Here is a 25,560-nt window from a genome sequence, read left to right as displayed (position 1 = left end):
GTTAAACCACAGAGCCTAGGACTTGCTGATCAGAAGGTCGGCGGTTCGAATCCCCACGACCGGGTGAGCTCCCGTTGCTTGGTCCCTGCTCCTGCCAACCTAGCAGTTCAAAAGCACCTCAAAGTGCATGTAGAGAAATAGGTACCACTCTGGCGGGAAGATAAACGGCATTTCCGTGCGTTGCTCTGGTTCACCAGAAGCGGCTTAGTCATGCTGGCCACATGTCCCAGAAGCTGTACGCCGGTTCCCTCGGCCAATAAAACGAGATGAGCGCCGTAACCCCAGAGTCGGCCACAACTGGACCTAATGGTCAGGGGTCCCTTTACCTTTACCTTTACCTATATGCTATTTGATAATTTATGGACCTAATAGGTATCTGAAGCAATTTGCACATAACAAAATAGGTATTTTATCAAAGTAATTGTTATACAAATGAGCAAACCAGTGATATTTTAGGGAGCAGGCTAGCAGGCGGGGCCCATTACTTACATCATAGGAGCCTACACAACACAAAACACTGTTGCTGTATGTAGGTTTTGTTTTAGTTGGTTTTTATCTTATATTTTTGAAATGTATATCCAGTTTTCCTTTAAATTTTGGGGGGGACCCCAAGAGAGTGGAGCCCTAAGCTATAGCTTGTTTAGCTTACACATAAATCCGGCATTGTCCATGGGCTGGCCTGGAGCGGATACGGCTTTTTAGTTATTTCTCCAAACCTCCCTTAGGTTTGCTGACACTTCCTCTTACGTGAGGGTTTCAGGCATGCAAGGAAGGCAGGTGCTCTACCACTGGGCTATGGCCTTTACCAAGAAGACTTGGTGGGACACTTGTTCCCCTGGAGAAACGTTTTGCACCAAAGGAACGTGGCCGCGCAAGAGAATGCATAAGCAGATTGCTGCTAATTCTGCTGCCCAATAGATGGAACAATCTGTTACGTGATGAGTTGCTGTGTTGGGATTGCTCTGTTGCGCAACATTAAACCCTGAGTCCCAATTGCACTAATAGACAGAGAAAACTAGATACTGCCCAAAGTAATTAATTATTGCCTATTGGCATTAGACAGGTGCCTTCGCAATACTGGTTTGGATGCCTGGTGGAAAATTTTCTGTTTCAGCACGCCTACCCAGAACAGATGATTCGGTTACTTTTCCTTTAAATGCTTTATTAATTCGATCTTTAGCTTTAGAGGTGGTTGTATATACGCCTTGAATATACATTGTTTTTGAATTCGTTTGTTTCTTTGAACCATGTTTTATATATTTAATGGGACTCGTACACCACTCGGGGAATGTTTTCCAGCAAACAGTTTTAATACAGGAATGATATTAATTAATTAATTCAGGGAAAGTGCACGGAGGCGAGAAAACCTACATGCTAATTAGTTTGTTATTTATTTCAAAGCATTTATACACCACTTGATTGTGTGTGTTTTTAAAAAAAGAAAAGCTCAAAGCAGTTTACAAAGAGAATAAAACAATAAAAATATGAGTAAAAAGGACTCTTCATAGCATTCGAGGGTTGCCATATTTCAAAAAGTAAAAACCAGGACACCCCAAAGTGTCCTGGCAGTTCCACCACAATTTAACCCCCCTTGCTGGTTTTTTAGAATGTGAAAACTACAGGGCTTGATTCAATTATTTTTATTTTCATCACAACAAAACCATTTGATACCCAGACGCTTCTGATTTCTTCCTGCCCTCTCTGCTTCTGACCCAGTTGAAATAATATGAAATTCTGTAGCAGACCCTCCAAGTGTCCCTATTTTCCAGGGACAGTCCTGGATTTACAGAAGCTGTTCCCAGTTTCTGGTTTGAATATCCTGCTTTTCCTTAGGATGTCCCTGTTTTCATCAGAGAACTGTTGGAGGATGTGGAGTTATGCAAGCAGCCAAGGAGATAAGTAACTATACAACCTTTAGAAGACATCTGAAGGCAGCCCTGTATAGGGAAATTTTAAAATGTTTAATTATGTTTTTATATATGTTGGAAGCCGCCCAGAGTGGCTGGTACAACCCAGTCAGATGGGTGGGGTATTATTATTGAATAGGACGCCCCTATTTTCATCAGAGAAATGTTGGAGGGTATACTATAGGTTTCCACTTGTAATAATAATGAAAATAAATGCATTGTTTAACCTAGAGAGAACGATTTATAGAAAGAGCATTTGGGCACAGTTACAAGCATTGGCTTTATTTTAACAGCAGAGGCTCTTCGGTACCCAAGTGAAAATCAAATATGATTCTCGGAGACCCAAATGCCATCCATTAGGGATGCAAGCTGGGCCCACGGACATCTGACCAGCTGAAACGGCCAGGAAGACTCCAGCAGTGACCCCTGGGTTTCCTATGCATACCTGTCAATCCTTCAGCAAACACGTTCCCGGGGTGTTTTTTTAACATAGGATATGAACGCCTCTGTTTGCTTTCATATCCCATTTTAATATTGCAGGTTGAGGCGTTCTTAATTATGTGCCATTTCAGAAGGTTACATTTGCATGTGGCTTCCTGTGAGGAGAGCAGCGCTCCCTCTGCTGCTGCTCAGGAATAACTCCACCGCATCAATGTGCATCTCAGCAAAATGCAGGGAGGGGAGGCGACCGCTATGCAAAGACCCAAGAACTGCCACATTCAAACTATACATTTAAAGCACGCTGATACTTTAATGGTGCTGGACTCTCCTACATTGGATACTTTTAAGCAGAAGTTGGCTGGCTATCCGTCATAGATGCTGGTAATAATAATAATAATAATAATAATAATAATAATAATACAGTGATACCTCGGTTTTCAAGGGACGCAGGTGGCACTGTGGTCTAAACCACTGAGCCTAGGGCTTGGCGATCAGAAGGTCTAAGGAGATAGCTACACTGAAACAGTGGGAGTTACTGCTGGTCAGCTCCTAACCAGCCTTGACACCAGTTTTCCATGACAAACTGACAGGGTTTTTGTTATTTTTTTGGTGGTTTTTTTGGAACTTACTTTTTTAAGGAAAGAGCTTTGAATAGTACTTTGCTGCCTTTATTGTTTGTGTTTTAATACATTTGTTTTTTTATATTGTTTTAATTTGATTACAGCTTAACTACTTTTTAATAAAGGATGCGGGTGGCGCTGTGGGTTAAACCACAGAGCCTAGGACTTGCCGAACAGAAGGTCTGTGGTTCGAATCCGCGCGATGGGGTGAGCTCCCGTTGCTCGGTCCCTGCTCCTGCCAACCTAGCAGTTCGAAAGCACGTCAAAGTGCAAATATATAAATAGGTACGGCTCCGGCAGGAAGGTAAACAGTGTTTCCGTGCGCTGCTCTGGTTCGCCAGAAGTGGCTTAGTCATGCTGGCCACATGAAACAGAAGCTGTACACCGGCTCCCTCGGCCAATAAAGCGAGATGAGTGCCGCAACCCTAGAGTTGGCCACAACTGGACCTAATGGTCAGGGGTCCCTTTACCTTTCCCTTTACTTTTTAATAAATCTCTTTCATGTGTTTTGAGATCTTTGTAGTTGATCTGTGTTCTTTTGATTTGTGTAAGGCACCTTGAGCCCCAGTCTATAGAACAGGCAGCATATTATAATAATAATTAATAATAAATATAATAACAATGCTTTTTTCTTAATCAAAATGTTTAGGGGTACTTTCATTTTCCTACTCATATTGAAATACTGCCCCTCAATGAGGCCAAACTTAGATTCACAAAATGTTTAGGGGTATGAGTACCCCTGCCTCCCCCCAGAAAAAAGCACTGATTATAATATTAGTCACCAAACACATATCCAACAGCAGCCAATCAGTTTCCTTCAGGTATTACCCAATGATAGGAGGGGGTCAAAGGCAAACGTGGGTAGAGCAATGAATGAATATGTTACCTTTTATTTTGATTTTTTTTTCTTGAGTTAGCAACTACATGGGGGGAAAATCAGAGAAGTGAAAAAGAACAACTATGTTCTGATCCAAGCAGCAAATAACAAAGTCCTCAAGACAGCCTGGTCCTCAGGCCTGTCTGTGATGCCCTGGACAAGATACATATCAGCTGCTTTGTGGTTCTGCTCATCCAGCATCTGCTCCCCCCATTTGAAGATGGTGTCAACAAGATTTGCTCCTTTCTCTGTCGGGGAATTAATACCTTGGGAGCTAGGCGTTAAATAAAGATTACCTGCTGACAGTCCCAAAAGAAAGCTAGTTTACACCATGCAAGGATCTGGTCCGTAGAAGTACAAAAGGACCTTTTATATTCTGAAATGCTGTTTGCTCATCACTAAATCACATTATACAAATGTGCCCCCCTCCTCTGCCCCCGCCATCCTTTGTGAAGCAAACAAGCAGACAATTAAAGTTACTTACCTGAAGTTAAATTAAAACCTTTGCTTTATCACCCACAATTTATTTCTGCTAACTTTCAGCTGGCCTCAATTAAATCACGCTGTTTTAAAAGAGATGGGGGCAGGGTGGGGAAGTGGCTGAGGGGATTTAATTACTTTCCGTAACATGCTCATTGTCAAAAAATTATTATTAAAGTGTATCAGGAATCATAACCTCTGAACAAAGCAGCGAGACCCTCCGTGATTCGCAGGTAATTATTTTCATTACAGGGAGGATGGATGGAGGATCTGAGATATTAACAATACCCCGCACACAGACACATGCACACTGTGTTCAGTGGAGCATCAAGGGAGGGAGAGGACAGAAATGTTGAACTGGAAGAGCCTTGATGGGTTTCGGGGGGGAGAGCTGTTTTTAAGCTCATTTTGTTTTTAATCCTCAAAAGATGGACTGGCAGCGATTTCCTCTAAAAGAACATGGAAGCCATTTTACACACTCCTTGAACCTCTAAGCCAGGGTTTTCAAACCTTGGGTCTCCAGCTGTTTTTGTACTACAACTCCCATCATCCCTAGCTAGCAGGACCAGTGGTCAGGGATGATGGGAATTGTAGTCCAAAAACAGCTGGAGACCCAAGGTTGGAAAACCAAGCTCTAAGCAATGAAGTTGCAGAGAGGATTCCAATATTAGATGTCACCAAAGCTAGCTTGGCTCTGGAACACAAATGAACTTTGGGGGCTTGGCACTGCCAAGCGAGCATGAGAAGACTTAAGGTTGTTGTTGATGATGATGATGATCTGCCTTGGATTTCAATCCCCAAAATTAGTTTCCCCTCAAAATAAAAACAACCAGAAGATTTGGGGACAGCACAAGGCCCATGGAGAGGGGAAGAGAGGGAGGATGAGTCCTGCTACAGAAGCAGGAATGATTCTGCTCATGCAAGGATTTAGCTGAATCGCTCCTCAAATTTGCATCCAGAAAGGGTGGACTTGCTCTTGAGCATGTGCAGAGAGCATCTTCCATTCAATTGAAAGCAGGCTTTAGAAATGAACCTGGGATTCAGAAGGAGGTCTCCCAGAAGTCACAGAAGTCCCTGTGGCTTCTCGGGGTGGTGGGGGGTCGATTCATCACCTCCCGCTTTGGAAACTGCAATCCCTGTGCTTCGATAGCATCAGAAGTTTAAGAATCCTGGCAGCGAGGCCGAAGGACTCACCAGGCCAAGGCGAAGTTGAGGGAGGGCTGCGAGTGATAGTCCTCTCTTGGCATCAACCATCTCGCCTTGACAGAAGCCACGGCGGGGGGAAATTAGCAGCCTGGCATAACGGAGAGGGTGACAAAGGGAAGGTCACGCCTCTCCCGCTCCCGCACTGACAGAAGACACGGCAGAAGGGCCCCCGCAGGCCACGGCTGTCTCCCATTGACAGGCAGGTGTGACAACAAGGCCCAAGACCTGGACTGCACTCACCCGCCTGGAAAGCGAGAGGGGCCAAGCAGGTGACCCGAGCCACTCAAATAAACAGCCCAGCTGCGACGACGCATCCACTGCGCCGTGGAGCACTGAGCTTTCCTCCTTTGGTCTCAACTGTGCCGAGACGCCATCCAGGAGAAGCTGACTGATGCCTTATGCTGAGCCATTCCTCCACCTAGCTCAGTATTGTCTACACTGACTGGCAGCAGCTCTCCAGGGTTCCAGGGAAGGTTCCGTGTAGCTCTACCTGGAAGATGCCATAGGGGATTGAAGCTGGAGCTTTTGGCACGCTTAGTATTCCTGAGCTGCAGCCCCTCCCTAAATACAAAGAAACACAGAAAGGCGCAGTATACTAAGTCAGACCACTGCTCCATCCTGCTCATATTGCCGACACTGGCTTGCAGCAGCTCTCCAGGGTTTCCAGCATGTAGTCTTCCCCAGCCATGCTTGAAGATGCTGGGGGTTGATCCCAAGGTCTTCTGAATGCAAAGCAGATGCTCTGCCACTGAGCTATGGCCCTTCCCCAGATGTTTTCAGCTCCCTCAGGTGAATATGCACATAGAATCATACGCTAATAGAGTAGGACGAGACCCCAGGGTCATCTAGCCCAACCCCATGCATTGCAGGAATCTTTTGCCCAACATGGGGCTCGAACCCATGACCCTAAGATTAAAAGTCTTATGCTCTACTTACTAAGCTATCCCCCATGGTGAAGACTTTCTTGCTCCACCAGGCTTTCAGGAGCTGACTGCTTTTAAGGAAATGGCTTTTAAACAGTGCTGTGCTGTTTTTACTACCTGTATTTTAATAGGTATTTCTGCATAATCCTGCATTGCAGGATTATGCAGGTATCCCAAAGGGGGATTGAACCCGCAGCCTTGGCGTTATCAGCGCCACGCTCTAACCAACTGAGCTATCCATAGGGCAACTCAGTCTCTGGCTGCCACCATTAAAGTAAGGGTTTAGATTATGCCCTCAAAGTTTTATATTGCAAAAATTTTAATGGCAATGCAAACTGCTTAGTCGTGTTTATGTTTGTTTGTAAGCAAATCAGAATTAAAAATGCCCTTAACAGATTGGAGAACTTGGCGCAAGTTAACAAAATGAATTTCAATAGGGACAAATGTAAGGTTCTGCACTTAGGAAGAACCAGATGTACAAATATAGATGGGGGACACCTGGCTTTCTAGCAGTGCACGTGAAAAGGATGTAGGGGTCTTGATGTACCACAAGCTTAACATGAGTCAACAGTGTGATACACCAGCAAAATAAGCTAATGCTATTCTAGGCTGCATCAGCAGAAGTATAGTGTCCGGATCAAAGGAAGTAATAGTACCACTCTATTCTGCCTTAGTCAGACCACACTTGGAATACTGTGCCCAATTCTGGGCACCACAATTTAAGAAGGATGTTGACAAGCTGGAACATGTGCAGAGGAGGGCAATTAGGATGATCAAGGATCTGGAAACTAAGTCTTATGAGGAGCGCTTGAAGGAACTGGGTAGGTTTAGCCTGGAAAAGAGGAGACTAAGAGGAGATATGATAGCCATCTTCAAATATCTTGGTAAAGGTAAAGGGACCGCTGACCATTAGGTCCAGTCGTGGCCAACTCTGGGGTTGCGGTGTTCATCTCGCTTTATTGGCCGAGGGAGCTGGCATACAGCTTCCGGGTCATGTGGCCAGCATGACTAAGCCGCTTCTGGCGAACCAGAGTAGTGCACGGAAACTCGGTTTACCTTCCCGCCGGAGCGGTACCTATTTATCTACTTGCACTTGACGTGCTTTCAAACTGCTGGGTTGGTGGGAGCAGGGACCGAGCAACGGGAGCTCACCCTGTCGCGGGGATTCGAACCGCCGAGCTTCTGATCAGCAAGTCCTAGGCTCTGTGGTTTAACCCACAGCACCACCCATGTCCCTTCAAAAATCTTAAGGGCTGTCAAATGGAGGAGGAAGCATGCTTGTTTTCTCCTGCTCCGGATGGTAGGACTCAAACCAATGGCTTCAAATTGCAAGAAAGGAGATTCCGACTCAACATTTGCAAAAGCTTTCTGACAGTAAGAGCTGTTCAGCAGAGGAACAGACTCCCACAAGTGGTGGTGGGCTCTCCTTCCTTGGAGGTTTTGAAGCAGAGGTTGGATGGCCATCTGCCATGGATGCTTCAGCTGAGATTCCTGTGTTGCAGAGGGTTGGACTAGATGACCCTCGGTGTGCCTTCCTGCTCTAAGATTCTATGATACTATGAAATATCCATCTATCTTGTCAGGAAAGCTGAACCTCACACTTCCAGTAAAATGGGAAGTCACTCAGACAAGGGAATGAAAGCAGGGTGGAACCCAACATCACACCATCCCGTTGGGAATCTAAGAAGAAAAGTGAGGCTTTTCTTCTTTCAAGAAGAAAGTGCTTTTAGCCATTAAGCACTCCGATGCTTCAAACACACCCAGCTCTTAACCTGCTGATCTGCCGTTCCCGAATGCAGCCAAACAGCTTGTCCTAAACACCTTGTTGCGTCTCCTTGCGGGTGGCAACCAAAGGGGGTCAAAAGAGGTGAAGTCGCCCGGCAAAATACACACTTCTACATTATCTCCGAGTCAAGCCCTTTAAAGCAAACTGACAATTTAATAATAGGAAAGTCACAATTCGGTAGAGAGTACTAATGGAGGAAATCGGGCAGGTTGGGGGGATGTCACTGAGGATTTTTGGAGAGCGGGTAGCAGAGGGGAGAGACCTAGGAAAGATGAGAAGAATTAAATCGGCTGGGCAGCGGTCAGAATCTGCCTCCACTGGTGAGTGGTCGGAGGAAGAAGACTGGGAGGAGGTGGTGTCGGAAGCTGAAGAGGCAACAGGGTTTAGTGAGCAGGGAGAGGCTGGGGCAGAGAGCAGCCCAGAAGCGGGAGCAGAAGCAGGGGAAGAGGGAAGCCAAGAGGCAGAGATAAGTCAGACTGGTGAAGAAGAAGAAGAAGAATAGTAACATTTTATTTATATCCCGCCCTCCCCAGCTGAAGCCGGGCTCAGAGTGGCTAACAACAGTAAAATGATACAGAAGAAGCCAGGGTGTTTCCCCCTCCTGCTGTTACAAGCTCCCCGCCACACACTGGCAACCCTGGTCTCCCAGACAGGAGAGGTATGAAGCAGGAGAAGCAAAGGTGGGCACACCAGCATAGTCTCAGGCTGCCTGGGAAAGATCCTAGAGAGGAGGAGACTTAGGCGGCTGTGGGAAGGCATGGACCTTCAGTCCCTGCAACTGCCTCATAGGCATAGCTGTCAACTTTCCCCTTTTCCTGCGAGGAATCCTATTCGGAATAAGGGACTTTTCCTTGAAAAACTGGAAAAGTTGCCAGCTATGCTCATAGGGACACAACCTACCAAAGAGTTGCTGTGCATTAGGCCTGGCACTCCTTGCCAGATCTTGTTTCTTCCAATAAAGAGTTAACATCACTTACTCTGTGTGATTTATTGCTGGCTCACTCCTGACGCACCTATCAGGAGGGGGCTCTTGTGATCAGGTCTCACTTGCAGGTCTCCCCATGGGACATGTTGTTGGCCTCTGTGAGAACAGGGTGCTGGACTAGATGGGTCCCATCCAGCAGGCTCTTCTGATGTTCTCTTGAACCCAACAGGTTGTGAAGCCAGAGCCAATGGCAGGCAGAGCCAGATGGTGCTGGCTTGTCCACATCTCCCTCCTCCCTGCTGAGTTCTGCAAGGAGATGAAGCTGAAAAGCTGCACAGCTGATCCTAGGACACAGATGCCCCCAATCCAAAGGTGCAGAATTGCCTGCCTGAGGGTCAGAAGCATTCTGCTAAACTTCCAATTGTATCCAAGGATGGATGACCATCTCTTGAGTGCTCCAGAAGCGGGAGCTCCATTTTGGTAGCACCAGTGGTGCAGGCAGTTCCCCCACCCCACAGGACACTGGATGAAGGGGGCGAAAACTGATAAAATTTTGCACCCCTTCATCCTTTTTACTAGGATTGATAGGAGATGAAATACCAAAAGAATTTAAAAGACTGTTTATGTATGCGACAACAGCCGCAAGAATGTTACTTGCTCAGAAGTGGAGGGAAGAAAAAGTCCCAACCAAAGGACAATGGATAACCAAGATGGTGGACTATGCCGAAATGGCAAAGATGACCGTGAGGATCAGACACCAAAATGACAAGAAATTCATTCAAGAGTGGAAAAGGTTTATAAAATATCTTAAAGACCACTGTGTATACTTAAAAGTGTTAGCAGGATTATTGTAGCACGTATAATGTAATATTAGTTAAAAAGGGTAGGGGATGTGAAGAGATAAATTAGAAAAATGTAATTAGATGCAAAGAAATAAGGGGAAATTTGGAAATCAGGGGAGGGTGGGGGGAAGTCCAAGGGATTCCAGCAATTCCAGAAGTGTAAAATGAAAATGATACTTATTATTATTATTATTGGCACAAAATTGAGAAGATCGAAGATTGAGAAGATCCACTTGGGGGCACCAAATTTTGGGCTCGCTCAGATAGTCATATGACCGAAGATTACCAAAGTCCACCCCTGATTCGGGAACTGGATTTAAGTCAGCTGGGGTGCCTTGAAGGAAGCCTAGGTGAGCGGCAAAGGAAGCTGCTGTCATACCTGGAGCAGGTTCTCCATCCCAGAAGGTATAAGCCACTCCCATAAAAATACACTGATGGGAACATACAACTCAGGTCAAGAGAATCCCTGCATGAACAGGTGTATCTTCAAGAGTCAGGGTTGCCAGTACAGACAGGACCTCTTGTATTTCAGCAAGGATTGTGTTCCACAATACCTGTCCCACCAGGAGAAAAGCCTGTCTCTGCATCACCGCAAACTGACCAGCAGCAACTTCAATATTATTTCCAAGGTGTGGTCACTGCTGGAAAGCTAGACACTTTGGAGTGCTTCATTGCATAAAGCAAAAGTATGTAACAATCAAAACCAGTGATTGTTTTTATAACTACACAGAACTGAACAAATAGCACGACACAGCAGGAAACAGCTAATTAGATGCAGCACCAGGAGGGAAACTGCCAGGGCTGTCAGAAAATGAGCACCACCTTTGCCCACTGTCAAAGAGGGGGCAGAGCTAGGGGGGGGGGAGTTTGTTGACTAATTCATACTTCCCGAAAACAACACACAGGGACCAAAATGCAGCTCTTCTTCAATATTTCAAGATGTAGCTCTCCGTCCAAAAAAACAAACAATCAAAGGGGGATTTTCTTCTACCAGCAAAAAAAAGGGGGGGGACGAAGGTACATTCTATTATAGGGAAAACAGGCTGGGAAATGCAGGCATCGGGCAAAAATGCATACAAAATGATGTCTATTAGGTGAAATGCCCACAAAAATTTGCACAAAACTTCATGTGGACTTAAAAAAAAATACAAACTGATGCAGAACTAAATTTAAGATTGGAAAAATGAGAAATCAAGAGAAACTAAAATTGACACATTCATCCATTCCTAGGCAGAATGAGACTTACTTGGAAAGCTTGGGGCCACCACTGAGAAGGCCATGTTTCAGGTAGCCAGTGATTCTGCTGGCACGGGAACCTGTTTTCTGCTGGCCATAAACAGTGAATTCAATAATCTTGGGCACTGCAGGGAAAGAGCTGGGGAAACTGCAGCTCAATCCAATGTAGGAACATAGAAAGCTGCCTGATACAGAGTCAGACCCATCTGTCAATCCTACCTCAGCACTGTCTCTACTGACTGGTGGCGGCTTTCCAGGTTTTCAAGCAGGGGACATGCTCAGTCCTAGTTGGAGATGCTGGAGAATGAACCTGGGACCTTCTGCAGGCAAAGCCAATTCTCTACCATTAAGCTGTGGAGGTTCCCTTAAAAATAACAGCAAGATTCTAGTCCTCATGGTACTGGGGGAAAGCACTGATTTTAACATGGGCAAAGGTAGCTGCTTTATACAGAGTCAGACCATTGGTCCATCAGTAGTCTGTGCCCTCCAGGGTTTCAGATGGATGGGGGGGCATCCCCAGTCCTGCTTGGAGATGCCAAAGATTGAAGCTGGGAGCATCTGCATGCAAGGCAGACCCCCCAGCACTGAGACACAACACTCAACCCCTTTCCTCATCCAGGCAAAATATGGCAACAGCTCCCAAAGTATCCGCCTTCTCCCTGCAGCTCTGAGGATGGGAAATAAGAAGATGCTAAGAAAGTATTGTTGGTCCAGAAATGGAAGCAAGAAGAAATATCGACGAAAGAAGAATAGCAGACGAAATTAAAGGACTATGCAGAACTGGACAAAATGACAGGAAGGATTTTAAACCTGCGGGACCAGAGATTCACAGAAGATTGGAAGTAATATACGAATTATTTGAAGAGCAGCTGTAATCAACAAATTACGCTAGTCGGACTACAAGAAGTTTTGTAAGGAGGAATATATGAAATATTGCGAAGAGAGATATTAGTTATGATACTTAAATGTAATAGTGAAAGTAAGAAATGTAAATTAAGTGGATAAGATTTTCAGATGTGATTGATGGAAGTAAAAAAAATGTATAAGATATAAAAGTATGTTTAATAATTGTTGAAAATGATATGTTAAATATATATATATATATATATATATATATATATATATATATATACACACACACACACACACACACACACACACACAAAACACACACATATACACCACAGTGGTACCTCAGGTTAAGTACTTAATTTGTTCCGGATGTCCGTTCTTAACCTGAAACTGTTCTTAACCTGAAGCACCACTTTAGCTAATGGGGCCTCCTGCTGCTGCCGTGCCGCCGGAGCACGATTTCTGTTCTCATCCTGAAGCAAAGTTCTTAACCCAAGGTACTATTTCTGGGTTAGCGGAATCTGTAACCTGAAGTGTATGTAACCCGAGGTACCACTGTATGATGCTAAGAAAGGCCTGGCTGCTTCTGGAAAGATCTCAACAGCCAACTGATGTCAAGAGCCAGAAGGCACACACACAGCCCACAGAAATGCCTTTGGAGCTGCTATTTAACTTGCTAAGGAAATCATGTCCCCCCGGGAGATAAGCAGGAGCTTGGCTTGGTGATCTGGGGCATGCCATGTCACCGGCGACGTCAGCAAAAACTGCCAGAAGGGAAACCTCAGCAACACCGATGGCAGGCAGCGACGCGGATGGCCTGACCCCTTCTATCCGGACGTCTTCTCCTGTTTTGACGACATTTGCTGCATGGATGGGGTTTCTCCCCCTCCCTTCTCTCACTGACAAATGAAAGAAATGACCACTAGCCACCATGGCTATGCTCTGCCTCCGTGGTCAGAGGCAGCAATGCTTCTAAATACCAGCTGCTGGAAACCACAGGAGGGGAGAGGGCTTTTGTGCTCGGTCCTGCTTGAAGGTTTCCAACAGACATCTGGTTGGCCACTGCATGAATAGGATGCTAGACTAGATGGGCCACTGGCCTGATGCAGCAGGATCATTTATATTTTAAATAAAGAAATGGATTCAGCAACAGAATGTTGCAGCACCAAGTGCTTCTGTTTGCTGTTGGCCACAGTGACATGAAGATGCTGAGGGTTGAGGAAAGAGACTTCATCAGGCAAGGCCTCCTTCCACCTGCCCTGCCCCACCCTCCAGTCTCTGCTTCTCAATTTGTATTGTATTATTTTATGCACTGTGCCTTGCCGTTGTTTTATTGATTGTACTTGTTACATTCGGTTCAGGTTACATATTTTCAGGTTGCATCCCGCGGTGACCCGAAAATACCAGAAAGGGTTACTTCTGGGTTTCGCCACTCACACATGCGCAGATGCTCAAAATGACGTCATGCGCATGCGCAGAAGTGGAAAATCATCACCCGCACAGATGTGGGTTGCATTCTGCTCATGTTGCGAACGGGGCTCCGGAATGGATCCCTGTTCACAACCAGAGGTACCACTGTAGTTTAGAAATTATTTATTGTATGGTAATTGTTAAGAGTGGATTTCTGTTTAATTTTTATATGCTGATATTTAATATTATTCTATACTAGTCTAATGAATGCTGAACGTTACTTTATTTGATGTAGCTTGCGTATTTTAAAGTTATGTTTTATTATCACATTTTTGTATTGCATTAGATTGTTATAAGGTGTACATTCTTTGTTTCTTCGGCTTGTAAACCGCCTTGGGTATTGTAAGATAGAAAGACGGTATACAAATTAAAAGTGATGGTGGTGATGGACAAAGTGGGTTCTTATGCATGATCTTGCCACTGTTCTCCATGCTTTTGTAATTTCCAAGTTACAGTAGATTAGTATTTTTTTAAAAATGTATTATCCATGTAGAGCCAGCTAGGAAGAGTGTTTGGGGGTTTAGACTAGTCCAGAATATGGCTGCCAGTTTTATAAATAGGGACCTACCGGTTCAGTCATCTTTCACCCAGTGCTACTTGGAATTGTTTTGTTTCCTTTCTCTGAGCATTTATATCCTCCCTTGTTACAATAAGATAAGACAGGACAGCTAACAAATAAAGATATAAATCACAGCCGAGAAAACCTAACAAAAGTAATTTAAAAAGAAGTACAAAAAAAAAGGACGACAGAATTATATTGTTGGAGGTCTGCTATACAGATGTAGTTGAGAGATTTGGGGCAGATAAAAGAAAGCATATAGTTAAACGATGGAACTTGCTCCTACAGGAGGCAGTGGTGGTCACTAACTTAGATGGCTTTAAGAGAAGGTTAGACCAGGGGTCAGCAACCTTTTTCAGCCATGGACCGGTCCACCATCCCTCAGACCATGTGGGGGGCCAGACTATATTTTGGGAAAAAATATGAATGAATTCCTATGCCCCACAAATAACCCAGAGATGCATTTTAAATAAAAGGACACATTCTACTCATGTAAAAACACGCTGATTCCCGGAAGAAGAAGAAGAAGAAGAAGAAGAAGAAGAAGAAGAAGAAGAAGAAGAAGAAGAAGAAGAAGAAGAAGAGGAGGAGTAGTAGTAGTAGTAGTAGTAGTAGTAGTAGTAGTTTGGATTTGATATCCCGCTTTATCACTACCCAAAGAAGTCTCAAAGCGGCTAACATTCTCCTTTCCCTTCCTCCCCCACAACAAACACTCTGTGAGGTGAGTGGGGCTGAGAGACTTCAGAAAAGTGTGACTAGCCCAAGGTCACCCAGCAGCTACAGGTGGAGGAGCAGGAAGCGAACCCGGTTCACCAGATGACAAGTCCACCGCTCTTAACCACTACACCACACTGGCTCTAAATCCGGACCGTCCGCAGGCCGGATTTAGAAGGCGATTGGGCCGCATCCGGCCCCTAGGCCTTAGATTGCCTACCCCTGAGTAAATTTACGGACTATTTGAAAAATAATTGTGAAGAGCAGACGACGTTTGTAGGGTTGCAAGATGTTTTGTGAGGAGTATTATTAGAAGTATTGTAAAAATGGATAAGGGGGAGGATGATTTGTTAAGAGAAATGTAAAGGCAATATAAAGTTAAGAAATGCATAAGAAGTGGTGAAAACGGTGGATCATCAGAGGTGCTGATGGAAGTCCAAAAATATTGTATAAGTGATAAGCTTCGTGGTACATTTTATAATTTATATGTTAAAATTAATTAAAAATATTATTTTTAAAAAAGGGGTTGCCTACCCCTGGGGTAGACCAATTCATGGAGGAGAAGGCTTCCCACTACTCACCACAATGGTTATGTTCTACTTGAACCATCAGAATACCAGTTGTTCGGAACCGCAGGAGGGGAGAGGGCTCTCGTGCTCAGGTCCTGCTTAGAGGTTTCCAACAGGCATCTGGTTGGCCACAGTGAGAACAGGATTCTGGACTAGATGGGCCACTGGCCTGATGCAGCAGGATCATTTATATTTTAAATAAAGAAGTGGATCCAACAACAGAATGTTGCAGCACCAAGTGCTCCTGGTTGCTGTTCCAGCCGGCCATCTTTGCCCTTTCCCATAACACTCCATTGTATTACTCTCACGCACCTAGTTTTCCAACTTGCCTCCTCTGACAGTCAGGCAACAGACTGTTTGGGGGTAATTGTTCCCCAGGATATGTGTGTTTTAAAAAAAACACGTTGTGCTTTTGCAAACTGCAGTGTTCTTCCCAAGCCTGCTGGTGTCTCCCTGTCTACTCCACAACAGCAGAGGTTCTTCCTTGAGGAAGAAATCTTTATTGATGCAAAGATAAGAGATATATACTGGGGACTCAGCTACATTAGTACAGGAACAACGATTTGCATGTGTTATGAATATGCAACACCAGATGGCACCAAAGAGCAGAAAATTTTTCTACGTGGTTTTCCATAGGTTTTTTTTTCTTTTGTTATAACGATCTAATTTCTGACGTATTTATAGTGGTTATTTTCCTGTGCACAGATCCACCCTTAGAAGGTAAAGGTCAAGGACCCCTGGATGGTTAAGTCCAGTCAAAGGTGACTATGAGTTGCAGCACTAATCTCACTTCAGGCCGAGCGAGCCAGCGTTTGTCCACAGACAGCTTTCTAGGGCATGTGGCCAGTATGAGTAAACTGCTTCTGGTGCAATGGGACACCATGACGAGTTCCAGAGCACACAGAAAGCGCCACCCGAGTCCCCCACCCTTAGAAACAGGTAATGAGTCCCAGCAGCCATTACACTCAGGCTTGATGACAGGAAAGGCAAAGCTAGTTGGGCTAAGATTGTAGCTTGAAGGTAACCCGAGGGTCAGTCTAGTCCAAACCCCAACAATGCAGGAATCAAAGCAGCAGTCCAAGTCAAAGGAGTCCAAGAATGGCAAGGAGGTCAGAATGGCATAGAAGCCACAAAGTCGTCCCAATAAGTTGCCACGCCCACTCACCAAGCTTACAAAGATGGTAAGGCATGCTTGCTCATGAGACTCTAGTGCAGGGGTAGGCAACCTAAGGCCCATGGGCCACAAGCAGCCCATGGGGGTCGTTTAACCAGCCCATGAGCCACCCCCGAACCAAGCCACCCCTCAGTGAGTCCCCGCGTGCTGCACTAAACCGGTGCAGCGTGGTCCATGGGACGGAATCCGTCCGGATCCCTCTGCAACGGATCCCGTTTGCAACCAGAGGTACCACTGTAGCTTGGAGGTTTCCTTTGGGGGGCGTTTGGTTACGGTCGCACCGTGCATCAAATGTTATGAAATAAATAACTAAGTAAATTTATTGGCTACGTAACGAATGGCACTTTATCGCCCGGGGACTGGAATTAGAGGGACTGATCATCAATCTTTTGGGGCGCTCTCTAAAACCAACACACAAACCATTGCAAAAATTTGGGTTCAGCTTTCTTATCTAGAAATGTGGTTACTTTCATTCCACCTTGTGTAGCGAAAGCCGGTTCTGGAAGCCAGGCCTGTGTGGAAATACTCTCGCCAGCCCACAAGCACCCTCATGGAATTTGATGGAATTGTAGGATCGGTAAGGACCCCAGAGGGTTATCTGGGCCCCACCCCCTGCAATGCGTGCTCAGTGCTCTGGCATGATTACCAACCCGCCCCCTTCCTCCTCTCCCACTGTATCCCCACGTCACGGCTGACTTACTAGTGGAGAAGGTGCCATCTGTGTGGACAGGAGGGGTGGAAGGGAGGAAAGGAGGGTGTCCAACGAAGAAAGACCGTAGGGAGCGTTCTGAGAGAAGCGGGGAGCGCTGGGCAGGGATGTTCTCGCAGCTCCCGACACTGTTGTGGATCTTGAGGTTCAACGGCTTGTTCTTTTTCTTCACTCTGAGGGAAAAGGAGAAGGCAAGGCATGAGGAAGAACCACAGCAGAAGGAAGATAATTCATACCGTACAGTACTTTTCTGTGTACAGTGGTACCTTGGTTTGCATATGTCTTGGTTTGCATACATTTTGGATTACAAACACATCAAACCCAGAAGCGCATGTCCCGGTTTGCAACCTTTTTTTGGATTCCAACCTTATTTTTATTTTATTACGAACATTTTTTTTTTTGGAGGCCCCATTGGCAAAAGCACACCTTGGGTTACAATCTGTTTTGGTTTACAAACGGATCTCCGGAACAGATTATGGCTGTGAACCAAGGTACCACTATATAAGACTATGTTTGTTTCATTAAAAATCATGCTAAAAAGTGGGGGTCATCTTATACATGGACAGTGCGTAGGGTGGACGTTAGATTGGTTGCTGTCAGCGGCTATTGTGCATGTTATTGGTTGCTGCATCAATGGGTGGTGTTGATTGGCTGATGCTCTGGCAGTTGGGCGGGTGATTGGCAGCTTCTGCTGGCAATGGGACAGCTCAACAACTAAAGGTCAGAAGAAACAGACAAGAAGCTCCAACAGAGCAGTCCAAGGACCCACCTAGCTTAGCATCCTGCCTCTGACAGTGGTCAGCCATCAAAAGCTTCTAGGGATCTCTCTTGGAGGTGCCAGACAGAAGATGTTCTAGTTGTTTGCTCGAGCTTTTAATGGGATAGAACGGTGCAGATCTCAGACCCTCCAAGCGTCTCTATTTCCCAGGGACAGTCCCAGATTTACAGAAGCTTCGAAAGCAGAGTTTGAAAACCCCACTCAGCCATGAAGCTCACTGGATGACCTTGGGCCAGTCACCGTCTCTTAGCCAACCTCCCAGGGTCGTTGTGAGGATGAAATGAAATGGGGAGGAGGAGGAGAACCATGTTCACCACTTTGACATCCTTGGGGTATCCTTGGGAGATAAAGGTGGAAGATAAATAAATGTTTTTTTAAAAAAATGGGAGTGAGGGTGGATGGAACAGAGTGTGCTGGGAGAGAGCCTGGCTGAAACAAAAGCCAACGAGGTTAATCTGAGGCATGCTTATTGCTAATTTAAAACTTAGCACTCAAGTGGTTATAAAATTGCAAATAAGATGATAATTTGCTTGATAAAAATTTATTAATGATGTAAGTGGGAGCGGGAGACGTGAGGAAGTCTAAAGATGTTATGAAATCTTGTAAAAACAAAGCAATGCTGTTTATTATTTTTGTATTTCTTTTATTAAAAATTCCAATAAATATTTATTAAAAAAAAAAATTAAAACTTAGCACTCAAAACTTAGCACGGGACGCAGGTGGCGCTGTGGGTTAAACCACAGAGCCTAGGACTTGCTGATCAGAAGGTCGCCGGTTTGAATCCCCGTGACGGGGTGAGCTCCCGTTGCTTGGTCCCAGCTCCTGCCAACCTAGCAGTTCGAAAGCACGTCAAAGTGCAAGTAGATAAATAGGTACCACTCCGGTGGGAAGGTAAACGGCATTTCCGTGCACTGCTTTGGTTCGCCATAAGCGGCTTAGACATGCTGGCCACATGACCCGGAAGCTGTACGCCAGCTCCCTCGGCCAATAAAGCGAGATGAGCGCCGCAACCCCAGAGTCGGTCACGACTGGACCTAATGGTCAGGGGTCCCTTTACCTTTACCTTATTGTGCAGCAGGTCCCACTTGTCTGAGAGACATTCACTCTCTCAGTGTTGGCAAGGGAGAATTTCTGGGAGCAGAATTATTTCCCCATCTCAGCCTGTGCAGCCTATGCAGGAATAGGGGGCCTCTTCACCAGGAACCAGGACGGATCATTCCGCCCTCTTGTGGCGGGAAAGGAAACGGGCCGTTGGAACTCAGCCCCGACAAAGTCAACTGGGGCCATTTCTGCTCAGCTATTTCTCCATTAACTCTTCCCAATTTATCTTGCCTAGGCTGCAAACACCCTGATTTATGTCAAGACTGGGATGATACATCTTGCGCCTCCTCCTGCCCCCTACACCCAAGTGACAGGTGTTTTAGGAATAGCCGCCTCAATCCATCTCTGTCTCCTAGGCAATTTCCCTCTTTGTGGAGAGCTCTCCCTGCCCCCCTCCTTCGAACCGTGCAAGTTCAGCCAAGCAGCGACGCTGAGCTCTAAGCAAAAACCTTGTTAACTTCCTAGATCGGGGAGCACACTCCTGTAAGCCGGCTATGATGGAGCACAGTATTAAATGCTTCACTGAAATAGGATCTCTAAAAGTGAAGGATGGTTAGCAGACACGCTCTTCCCCCCCCCCCCATCCTTCCCCAACAAAAAAAACATTATGTAATCAGAAGCTGGAGATTCTACAGTAGGTACCCATCATCATGGGGGGAGCTGTAGCAAGCGTGAATGATTCACAAGGGGTGGTGGACTCATAAAAACTGCAGAAGACGCCTCATATCAGGTCATACTGAATACCAGTTGCATTCCAGATTATTGTTGTTGTTGATATTATCAGTATCACTATCATTATCAACTACAACTAATCCAGACTGCAGCAGCTAGATTGGTGACTGGGAGTGGCCGCCGAGACCACATAACACTGGTCCTGAAAGATCCACATTGGCTCCCAGTACATTTCTGAGCAAAATTCAAAGTGTTGGTGCTGATCTTTAAAGCACTAAACAGCCTCGGCCCAGTATATCTGAAGGAGCACCTGCACCCCCATCGTTCAGCCCAGACACTGAGGTCCAGCTCTGAGGGCCTTCTGGCGGTTCTCTCACTGTGAGAAGTGAAGCTATAGGGAACCAGGCAGAGGGCCTTCTCGGTAGTGGCACCCTCCGTGTGGAACACCCTCCCATCAGATGTAAAGGAAATAAAAAACTATTTGCCTTTTTGAAGACATCTGAAGGCAGCCCTGTTTAGGGAAGTTTTTAATGATTGATGTTTATTATTGTTATTATTATTATTATTATTATTATTATTATTATTATTATTATGATGTTGGGAGCTGCCCAGAATGGCTGGGGAAACCCAGCCAGGTGGGTGGGATATAAATAATAAATTATTGTTGTTGTTATATATTATTATTTGTACCCCACCCATCTTGACTGGGTTGCCCCAGTCACACTGTGTAGCTTCCAGCATATATAAAAACATAATAAAACATTAAACCTTAAAAACTTCTCTGAACAGGGCTGCCTTCAGATGTCTTCTAAAAGTCAGATAATTGTTTATCCCCTTGACATCTGGTGGGAGGGCGTTCTACAGGGCGGGTGCCACTACCAAGTAGGCCCTCTGCCTGGTTTCCTGTAACTGCACTTCTCAAGGTGAGGGAACCACCAAGAGGCCCTTGGAGCTGGACCTCAGTGTCTTGACCAACAAAAAGTTTCCAAGGGAGACTTCAGCATGAAACTGCTGGTGATGATTAAAGTGCACCAGGATCTCTTGTTGTCTTTGCCACAACGAACTGCCCCATTGTCGCGTGATGCACCGACGGCGCTACGCAAATGGTGTCGTTCTGCGCATGGATGAAAAGCTGCATTAGAAATAAATCTATATTCAGGTTCCAGATTTAGGATCCCAACTCATTTTGTTTTGTAAGCGCGGAGAAGAGAAAGGGGCCCTAAAAGGTCACGCAAAGGGAAGGTGATGGTGCCAGGTGCTTGCCCTCCCAGCCAACAGCAGACATCCTTCCTGTGTGCCTGTTGGCAGCACATGCCCGTCAGATCCCTGGGCATCTGGAGAAGCCCTCCGTAGGAAATGACTGCATTGCAGAACCTCCAGAGCTGGCCAAAGTAGCTTGCAAAAGAGGGAGGTGAGGGGGGAAGAGAAAGAAAAACAATTATACAACCTCTCCCTAATGTGCTAATTGTTTCCTAGCACAGGAAAATGTGACGCTCATTTCCACATCTTGTGCTGGATAGGGGACCCACTGCAGCCAATTGCTTTCATTAGCCCAAAGGACAATTGAATCAAAGGGAGGTTGCGCAACCTCCAGGCTCGGTGGCCGGCATTACTCCTCCTATGACCCCTGCCAGCTGGAACAGGATCATTCACGCTGTCCTAACAATAGCCACGCTATGGCCAAGGCCCAGCCATCACCTTTCTGGGTCCTCCTGGGTAAGGTTCAGAACAAGGGCAACCAAAATGATCGATGGGGATGGAGCCGCTCTCCTATGAGAAAAGGCTACAGCGTCTGGGGCTTTTTAGTTGTGAGAAAAGATGAGGAAGAAGCTGCATGCTATAAAATTAGAACATTATGCCTGGCCTGGAGAAAGTGGATTGGGGGGGTCTATTTCTCTCTTGCACTTGGGTCCTGCTTCCAGGTTTCCCGTTGGGGAATATGGCTGGCCAGTGTGAGAACAGGATGCTGGACTAGATGGGCCATTGGCCTGATCCAGCAGGGCTCAGGGTTTTTAGTTTAAAGAGAGTAAGAGGCAGCATGATTTAGGTGGAAAAAATGATGCATGACATTGAGTAAGAAGACACAGAAACATGTTTCTCCCTCTCTGATAATCCTCAAACTGGTGGGCATGCCATGGAGCTGAATGTTGTTGGAAGAACCAGGAAAGATAAAAGAAAGGACTTCCATGCAGAACATAGTTAAACTATGGAACTTGCTCTCGCGGGAGACAAAAGTTGGCTACCAATTTGGATGGCTTTAAAAGACAAATTCATGGAGGAGAAGCCTATCAATGGCTACTAGTCCTGATGGCAATGTTCTACCTTTATGGTTGAAGGCAGTATGCTTCTGGATCCCACTTGCTGGAAACCACAGGAGAGGGAGCAAGAGCGCTGCCATATTTTGGTCCGAAACAATGCCATGGATGGCTCCAAGTAAATGACTCAAGACTCCCCAAGGGAGGTGGACCACAGAATGAGATCTTTCAAGCTCCTGCCTCCAAGCTATCTCCTCCAGGCTCCATCCACTCGTGGAGAACTTCAGGGCCTCTGGCCTGAAGATGGGATCTCTTTCTCCATTCCATAGGCTCCCACGTGCTAGGTGCCCCTGGTCTAGTGAGGGGTCATGGGGGCATCTAGTGCATCAGGAAAAGGTGCCTGTAAGGGGTCCTGATTGTGGCCTTACAGGGCCTTGTGGTCTGCGGAGTAATTCTGGGTTCTCCTGCCTGATAGCCTCAGGTCCAGGGATCTCCTAATGTCCATCTGTCAGCTCTGAGCCCTGGACCTGACCTGGCTCCCCACCTGGTGCCCCTTCAACCCCCAACTCTACAAGTGGGTTGCATCCAGATTGAGGGGTCATGGTTGGCATTTTGCTTAGGACCCCCTGAAACCTGTCACGCTGCTGCAGCCTTCCCCGAGAGAACCGGATTCTAGCACTTTTCTTCATGCTTCTGTAACACCCGGGTGAGATTACTCCAAAAGCGGATTGGGGTATCGATGCAGACCAGGCTATGAAGGGTGTTTGGGAATTTGGACTAGTTCGGAATCCAGCTGCCAGTTTTATTAAGCATCTTTCACCCAGTACTTCTCAGCATTGTTTCAATGATCTCTTTGAGCATCTTACATCCTTATGTCATTATAATAAAATTGAGCTTGATGCGACTAACAAGTACAAATTGCAGCAAAGAAAACCTAACAACTGGAGTAACAACAACATAAAAAGGAGTAAAAATCAGACAACATCATTATATTGTTGGAGGTCTGCTATATAGGTGGGCTCTGGTGCCCCTGCAGTTGCTCTCCAGAGCACTGCTACATTCAGGGGTCTTCATAACAAGGACCACTCCCTACCTGCAATTCCCAGTCCCTGGAAGTCAAAGGCATACTGAAGGGAAAATATAGGCAGTGTGACTAGTAGTCATTGAAAGCCACCACAAAAAGCACACACACTTCTCATTCCCTACTGGGCAGGCCAACCCCTCCTTCTTGAGTCTCCAGTTTCAACCCAACGCCTTTCTGCAGCATTTATTCTACGAACATGACTCTGCAGAAGCTCATATTCTTCTCCCAAAATCTTCCCATTTATCACTCAGTTTTGGGTCATTAGCACCAATGATGCCATCAGTCTCACACATGCCACAGAAGAGGCACACACACACACAGACTTTCAGCACATCCAGCACCTCAGATCTCAATGACAAACTCCGAAAACCAGGCGGGCTGGAAGCGCTTTGCTGGTGACAAGTTGTGAGAAGGACTGTCATGTCAAGAGACTCCTTTGTGTTCATCTCTACAAGCAGCTGCGATTCCATGTGAGAGCGAGAGGAAAGGGAGACACTCGGGGCCTGAGATCCGAGAGTCAGAGCAGACGGCAGCGGTCCTCAAAGCCACAAACACTCTTGTGTCCCAAAGAGACAGGGAGATGAAAAATAATAGCTCCTGCTGTTGGGAGGCAACGTGACTCTGAGTCTCAGTCACTGGGGGAATCACAAGTGGGGACAGCTCCATTGCACTCACGTCCTGCTTGCCATGGTGAGTATGTTCTACTTCTGCTTCAGGAGACACAGTGCCTATGGATAGCCCCTGGGAAGCACCAGTGGGGAGAGTGCTGTTGCATTCAGGTCCTGCTTGCAGGCTTCCGATCATGGCATCTGGTTGGCCATGGTGAGAAGTGGATTCTGGGCTAGATGGGCCCTTGGCCAGACCCAGCAGGGCTCTTCTGGTGCACTTATTATTTTATTGATGGAGTTGGAGGCTCCATCAATGGCTGCTACCCATGAATGGCTCTGTTGTGCCTCCGATGTTGGAGGCAGTATGCCTCTGAATACTAGTTTTTGGCAATTGCAGGTGTAGAGGACCCTGTTTGTGGGTTTCCCACTGGGGCATGGAATCATAGATCTGGAATCATAGTGTTAAGTTGTGGGTGAACATATCAGACGACACAGTGATTCTTCAAACAGCTCTTGTTTATTCAGAGGCCAGAACTGAACTGAACTGAAAGGTTCAGTCAGCCTGCTTATATAGAGCTCCAGTACAACGTAACTGTAAAAATATTCTAAAACTATCCAATCACTGAACGTCACTTCCCATCCCTTATTTGCATAACTATCTATAGTATCCCCCTGCTGGCCCAGGGTGAGAACTTCAGCACATAACACATAGAGTCAGAGGGGACCCCGTGGGTCATTAGCCCAACATCCTGCAATGCGGGAATCACAACCCCAGAGCTCCAGGGTTATGTCCTAGCAATGGACTGTCCCCACCAACAGTCTAGCCACGGCACTTTGCACCAGCTGGAGCCTCCAAACCAGGCCTGGTAAGGACAGCTAAATGGGGCTACACCCCCAGCACACACATAAACACATCCCCACAATGTCGTGCTCATCCCCGCTCCCTGGAGCCCTGTTCCTAGCCCAACAAAGTTTCAGGAGGGTTCCTCTTTTTTCTCCCTCTCTCCACCCATAAATCAGTTACAGGCTAAATATTTACCGAGAAAATCATTTCCTAGGGAGCAGCGCCAGTGACAGCTCTCATTATTAGGAAGGATGAGTGATTCTCAGCAGAGATTTTCCCCATAACCCCCTCCTCCCCCCACCCTTCTCCGGAAAATAAATTTAAAAGAGGAGGAGGGGAGATGAATGATGATCAATGCCTGACATCATTCATCTGCCTCTATTGCTGTGAAGGCCAACGAAAGGCCGGCTGTAGCCTTGGGCATGCAATGGAGTGTGCCGGGGAAGGCGTAGCTACTTAAGAGCAGACCCCTGCCCCCAGCCCTCTCCAAATATAGGGTTGCAGTTTAGCTAAGAGATCACCTTGCCCCATAGATGTCCACTCGACCACTTCCATCTGTGGACCTTGCTCTGTTATAAATGGCACACAGAAGACCTTCCTCATTTGCAAGAAATCCATCTTTCAATGGGGCAGCACCCAAACATTGGAACTCCCTGCCTATTGACAACAGACAGGTGCCTTCACTGTACTCTTTTAAGCACCTGCTAAAAACTTGTTTGTTTATAATAATTATAATAATTTATTATCTATACCCCATCCATCTGGCTGGGTTTCCTCAGCCACTCTGGGCGGCTCCCAACAGAATATTAAAAACACGATAAAACATCAAACGTTAAACACCTCCCTAAACAGGGCTGCCTTCAGATGTCTTCTCAAAGTCAGATAGTTGTTTATTTCCTTGACATCTGATGGGAGGGCGTTCCACAGG

At 46.1% G+C, this 25,560-nt stretch overlaps 1 protein-coding gene across 1 annotated transcript in view; it reads right to left on the bottom strand.

Moving 5' to 3' along the window:
- KSR2 (kinase suppressor of ras 2) overlaps positions 1–25,560 on the bottom strand; it is a gene marked incomplete at its 3' end in the record, with an annotated part of 186,466 nt that overhangs the window by 79,271 nt on the left and 81,635 nt on the right. The window contains exon 5 of the mRNA XM_081892157.1: positions 17,282–17,463. Coding sequence (XP_081748283.1) covers positions 17,282–17,463 — 182 coding nt within the window. The remainder of the gene's footprint in view (positions 1–17,281; positions 17,464–25,560) is intronic.

The sequence above is a fragment of the Podarcis melisellensis genome (genome assembly GCF_964234715.1).
Source record: "Podarcis melisellensis genome assembly, chromosome: 16".
Classification (NCBI taxonomy): domain Eukaryota; kingdom Metazoa; phylum Chordata; class Lepidosauria; order Squamata; family Lacertidae; genus Podarcis; species Podarcis melisellensis.
Note: the sequence above shows the minus strand (reverse complement) of the source record. Positions and strands in the feature narration are given on the sequence as shown.